General features: G+C 42.1%; 1 protein-coding gene across 12 annotated transcripts in view; it reads right to left on the bottom strand.

Moving 5' to 3' along the window:
• The window catches only part of PDZD2 (PDZ domain containing 2), a 385,588-nt gene that overhangs the window by 47,748 nt on the left and 331,724 nt on the right, over nucleotides 1-6,116 (bottom strand). For all 12 annotated transcript variants that reach the window (XM_019647870.1, XM_019647867.1, XM_019647869.1 and 9 more), the window contains one exon: nucleotides 545-656. In XM_019647870.1, coding sequence (XP_019503415.1) covers nucleotides 545-656 — 112 coding nt within the window. The remainder of the gene's footprint in view (nucleotides 1-544; nucleotides 657-6,116) is intronic.

A 6,116-nucleotide genomic window follows, 5' to 3' on the forward strand; every position in this document is an offset into this window, starting at 1 on the left:
CTGCTTTCAACACTAACTTTCTCTCACAGAGTATAGGCCAGCTGCTGTAAGGATGTGCCCAGGAAACGTCAAATCCATTTGTTTCCAAAGCTGCAATTCATCCCAACCCACTCCCTCTCCGCCCCCCAATCCCAGGCCTAGCTGAAATGCAGATTTGATATTAAATAAATGGCTCTTTGCCCCTTGTTCCAGTGGCCTAAGGACTTGGGCAAGAGGTGTGTTTGCTGGGAAGATAGGCCATCAGGAATATTCCACAGCGAATGGGTCACCTGAAGTCCTATGAAAGTAAATGAGCCAGGAAATTTACATTTAAGCAGACACAAACAGAGATGTTGACATTCACTTCATTATGACTCAAATACAAATATTCATGTGGGCAGCCAAGATGAAAGCGGTTTTATGCCCGCAGCATGCACTATCTAAAGAAAAAATCATTTGGAGGTTTTAAGGAGAAGAAGCTCATCCTGCTAATGACTTTGTCTTCCAACTCCTAAGGCTGGAAGCTCATCTCCAGACAGGTTGCATCAGGCCGGGTTCCACTTACCTGAGAGGCGACTTTTGAGCTTCATTTTACTGCTGCCCTGTTTGGGACTTTCCAGGTTCCCTCTGCAGTCCTCAGAACCACATGAATCTTGGAGCTCATCTGTCCCAGGGATCTGAAATGCAGAGAACACAGAGCTGATGGGAGAGGCTGGCCTGCAATCCCCTCCGAGAAGTTAGTTCAAGGCTCAGGGAACAGTGATCCAGGTGTCACATGGGAAATAAGGGTCAAAGCGCAGCCCTGCAGATAACCTGGAGCCATGCGGCCTCGTGCTGGCAAGCTCCTCAGCGCGCCCCTCACCGCACAGCACAGAATCAGAGAGGTTTCAACATTTATAGGTCTTTTCATTTCTTGAGGAAACTTGTTGGACTAGGTCACCCATGTGGTCACAATGCCACACCTGCAGCCGAGGTCTCTTGACTTGCAGGCTCGTGCTTTTTCCTACAGTGCAAGTTGCAACAAAAATTAAACCAGAAATTTGAATTCAATTCTAAGGTTCTTAAAATACAGTCAAACTTTTATTTTTCTGGCAGCCAAATAACCACACCCCTCGGGTCAACCATATAGTCCATGTGCTACACTCCTGAGTACTGACTAAACATCTCCCAGAATCAAGCATTGCCCAGGCTACGTGGAGGCGTCCATGTAAAGTCTGCCTCCACATCTGTAAGTTGTTCATCTACACTGCCAGATCCAAAGAGGTGATACAGAAAAGGGAGATTCCAAGGTCCGTTGGGTTCTCTGTCTGAGAAAAGCTAAACATGCTTAAAAAAAAAAAAAAACACCAAAAAAACCCAAACCAAAAAACTATGTTTATTAGAAAGGAGATTTATGCACTGAGTGTTTATAAAAAGTTCGGGGGGTAAATTTATATGTACAAAACTTATGAGATACATCAATGAGCCTCCTCATTTGAAATTTTATTTTTCTTTGCAGTTCTGGAGGAAGTAAAGTCATATTAATTAAAATAGATAAGATCCACGTGAAGGAACATAGATGTGCTTTAAAAAGGCACAGAATATATCCTTTAACACTTAGCAGTGATTGGAAAGTCGTGTAATTATAATGTAAAAAACCCCCTGGATTTTAACAGATAATAAAAATTGTGCATTGTATATTAAATTCAGTATATGAAAATGTATAAATTAAGCAGTGAGCATAATCTCCCAGGTAACCTCCCCTTCTAAGAGGTAATCGCTCATACATAAATCTTATAAGTAATATGTAAGATTTGGAAGATTCCCCTTCACCCTCAAGTTCAAGTATCTTTCTGGATGAAAAACAGGAGAAAAAAAAAAGGATCTGAGAAATGTGGTGCAGAAAAACTGAGGAAGGAGCTATGGGAAAACAAATTAATCCTGATATATAAAACTAAGATAAATTTGGTGAATTCCTATTACAATGTCAGGGATTGGCAGGTCTCCAGGTTTAAATTACGAAGTAAAGGCAAGAATGGAATCCCGAAGATGATTTTAGAGATTCTTGAGAGGGGTGTCTTTCCCAACCCCAAATCATGACATTAATTCATTCATAGTGCTAAAGAACCCTCTTGGCGACATGCCAGGGATCTGGGCATAGAAGGAGACATGCAGATAGAAATAATCCAGAGAGAAGCGTCAGGGCCTCTCCTTTGCTTGGCTTAAAAACTATGGAAAGAACCTGTCTCCAGGCTGTAAACAGCAATTAAGGGAAACTGAGTTAAGTTCCAGGTTCTTTCTGGTTACACCACCTGACCCGGGCTATCAGCCTACAGAGAAAAGTATTCCTCGGGTTTGCAAGTCATTCCCTCCTCTGGTGCCCATTAAGTGGGTGGCTTATTACACAGTGGCCGAGGCCCAAGCCATCAGGAAGGCTGTTTGAGAAGCTCATGTCAAGAGAAGAAAACCATCCCAGACTACTGTTTCTGGACTTACGAAGCTTCCTTTTTCCATTCTCCCATCTATTTTTCTTGCCCTAGGTTTTCAAACAATCAGAAAGTTTGGAGATGACATAAGCACACATAGGAGTAGCTCAGAAGGAAAGTAGCCTGCCCGTTTCTCAGCTCATTACAAGCAAGGCTGTGACTCCTGTTTTCCAACTTCATGTATTACCAGGATATTTCCCCCACTCCATCTTAAGATGCCTTTTTTTTTTTTTTTAGGTGAGTCATCCTGCTACCTATTGGCAGCTTAGCGGCAGCTCAGCTTGGGCCGGGCATCGAACGGCTGTTGCTCAGGGCTCAAACTCTTCAGCGAGCTCTTAACCAACTGAGCCACTCCAGCTTAAGATGCCTTTTAATTAAGTTAATGTTTTGGATGATCAATACTATACTGTACTGTACCATATAGTTCAGTCACCTCAATTTATTTCCACTTAATTTTTACAGCAAACGTGTCCCAAGATAAATCATATTATCTCCATTGGACAGAAGAGGAAATAAAACAGAGACCTTTAAGTTTATAACTGAGAGCTTTTTGTTTATAACATATATCCGGGATCTAGCATAGACTGTGTATGAAGAAAGTGAGAGTACAAAATGNGAGGGCAGTGTCACTGGCCCTCATATGTGGGATCCGAACCGGGGCCCTCTGGCATCCCAAGCGAGTTCTTAACCATCGTGCCACTCGGCAGGCCCTATATGCTATTTTAAAATAAGATAATTTAAGGGACTTTAATCTTAAATGATGGCTTAATTACACTGAATATAGTACCTATAATCACATTATGCTATTTACATTATACACTATATATGTGTGTATATATGCTTGTCTGTGCATATAGCTATAAACTCATACAGATCCTTTGGAATATCAACTTCTCCTAGGCCAAGCAATATTTCATTTGATGACCTAAAATTTCAATTTACCTAAAAATTTCTCAGGAAGTTTTTCATAGAGTAAAACAAGATGATTCTGTACTCTTTGAAAAATAATATATTATTGAGTCTTTAACAGTGATGAAAAGCTAAAATAGGGCTGATACAGTTATATTGAAATGGACATCACTAAAGGCTTAGTTTTTCAAAAGCTAAATATTAACTTTGTGATTCAGGTTTTCAAACACCTGAACTTCCTTTGCAGTCAAAGAAAAATTTCCATTTAAAAAGATCACAAGCCTAAGGCATTAACATGGATAAATCAAAAATACGAAAATTAAAAGGGAACCCTGCTAGCAAAAAAAGAAGGCATGAAGTAATAAAAACTCAGGTTAGAATTTCAGATAAAATGTTCCATGAAATCGCTTTTGTCATTTTGGAGACAGACTGGGCAAAATCGTAGTAGAAATAGCTGGAACTTCTTTACAGAACCTCCTTAATAATTCATGACCAGATTAATCTATCTTGGCATGCTTACTCATCTGAAAAAGATTTATTAGAAGAAAATTCCTTTTGAGCTGACAGCAAGGCACTTGCCATCAACAGAAGAGAAACCACATACGGTAGTGTCTGTAGATAATATACTGATATGTGAATACCAGAGTGACTCACTTTAAGAAAATATGAAATAAATGTCCAAGTTTACAGGACAAATTAAGAACCAATTCCATTAAAATTTTCTGTATTCAAATGTCTTTAGACTGAACATATTTCACAGCACGGAATGTAGACCCAATTCCTTAAGCCTCTTTCACAGGTCTCCCAAATGCTTTTCCAGTCTTATCTCCCACTACCACGCTACATGAATTCATTGCTATAGCCTGCTGATTCTCAAAAGAGAGGATCTGTCCTCCACCCGCATCCTTTCCAAAACTGGGGAGCATATAAATATTACTTGACCGTTTACCCAATTTTGCTGGCACCATCACCTCCTCCCCCAAGCGCCTCCTTTATCCTACTCTCTCTGACGAGCTCTGCTGCACTGCAGCATGGTTACTGCTGGGTTATTGGATCTTTCAGATAGATGAGGAGAAAAAACAGTTGCACAAAACTTCTCTAACCAAAGTTTTCCCCCATGGTCCCAAAGCGTTTCTCATGCATTCTATCCCAAGTCTAGCCCACTCTTTTCCTCCCCTTCTATTCTACCAAATCCTGCCCAGGTGCTGGCCTGGCCCTCCTTGGTCTTGCATCCTCTGACTGTCTCCCAAACGCCACAACCCAGAGACAATGCCAGGCTCCGTGCCTTTCGTGCGTGCCTTATCGTGACCTACAAGTTCTTGAGAATCTTCCTGTCTGAACCCACTGAAGCACTTCCCCTCTTGAGAGGAAAAGAGGAGAGAACAATGAAATAAAAATGACCAGGGTGAGGCGGTGTTAATGACAACAATGGTAATCAGAGTGGCAGCTACCACATGGTGAGGGACTATTGCTACCACACTTCGGAGTGGCAGTGCCATATGCATTCTCTCAACTCCATCTTTCCACAAGGCCTGGCACTTAGAAGGCACTCACATTGATTTGCAGACTAAATGAAGAAACAAAGGCCCAGAGAAGTTAAGTCACTTGTCCCAGGACACACAGCCAATAGTGGCTGAGCTGGGAAGTGAACACAGTTCTACCGGACTTCATGCACGTGCTCTTCCCACTCTTCTGCATCTCCTTGTTATGGCCCTGGATGTCTGGGAAGGATACAGGCAGAGAGGGTGGCATCCATTTATGGTAAACAGTAGCCATCCCTGGATTTAGTACTCAGCTGAGTGTGCTGCACATTCTAAATTAGTACAAACAGGGCTAGAGTCATGGATCTGGGAGGTCCTCAGCTATACCCACCTCCCCATATCTATATCTATTAAGCCCCCCCGATTAGGGAACAGGATTCTTTTCAAGATCCTCAGGAAGTCGAGGGGTGAGTAAGAACTCTGTCTGAGGCAGATCTTTCTGCTGGCACTGAATGAGTGAGACCTGTGGGATTCTCTTAGCTTCTCCAGTCTCATCCATAAAATGAGGAATGTGACTGCACTGGTTTCAAAGGTCCCTCATATTTCCCCAGAGCTTTGTGGCCCTCCCCTAGGAACCGTTTATTAGGTGTTGATCAACTCTGCCAAGACAGCTGACCTAAAAGGTCTCCTCTAGGCCCCTGTGACTTCCAGTCCCAAACACACACAGGAATTAAATGTGTTTCTCTCAGTTGTTCCTTGGGCTGAAGGGGACCTGGTCTTTCTCTCCACATGAGGGCTTTCGGTATGATATCTCTCCTATCACTTAATTTCTGGTCATCACACTGCTCTTGCCACAAACCCACATTCCAACATTTGCTCAGATATATACTGCCTAATTATTCTGAGTTATAAATAATACAAAGTCATCCATTTTGTTTTTCAGGTTTTAAAGAAAACAACAACAAAAAAACCGGATGTATTTTATGGTCCTACACCTGCCACCTTACCTGAGAATAACTCAGTAGAGGGTCAGGGGGTGCGGGAGGGAGCTGCTCCTGATTGGCAGGCATAGACACCACCTCTCTCTCCACTGATTTGGGTGGCAGGAAAAGGAAGCTGACATTTTTTGGAGGTTAACATACATGCTTTATGCTAGCTGCTTTTATGTGAGTTTATTATTATTATGTTTAAAAATCTGCTCAACCGTTCAAAGTCAGAGTTCTTAGCTCCTTTTTCTCAGGTGAGGGTGTGGCAGTTCAGGGGTGTTAAATAACCAGCCCAC

The sequence above is a fragment of the Hipposideros armiger genome, unplaced genomic scaffold, assembly GCF_001890085.2.
Source record: "Hipposideros armiger isolate ML-2016 unplaced genomic scaffold, ASM189008v1 scaffold_117, whole genome shotgun sequence".
Lineage (NCBI taxonomy): Eukaryota > Metazoa > Chordata > Mammalia > Chiroptera > Hipposideridae > Hipposideros > Hipposideros armiger.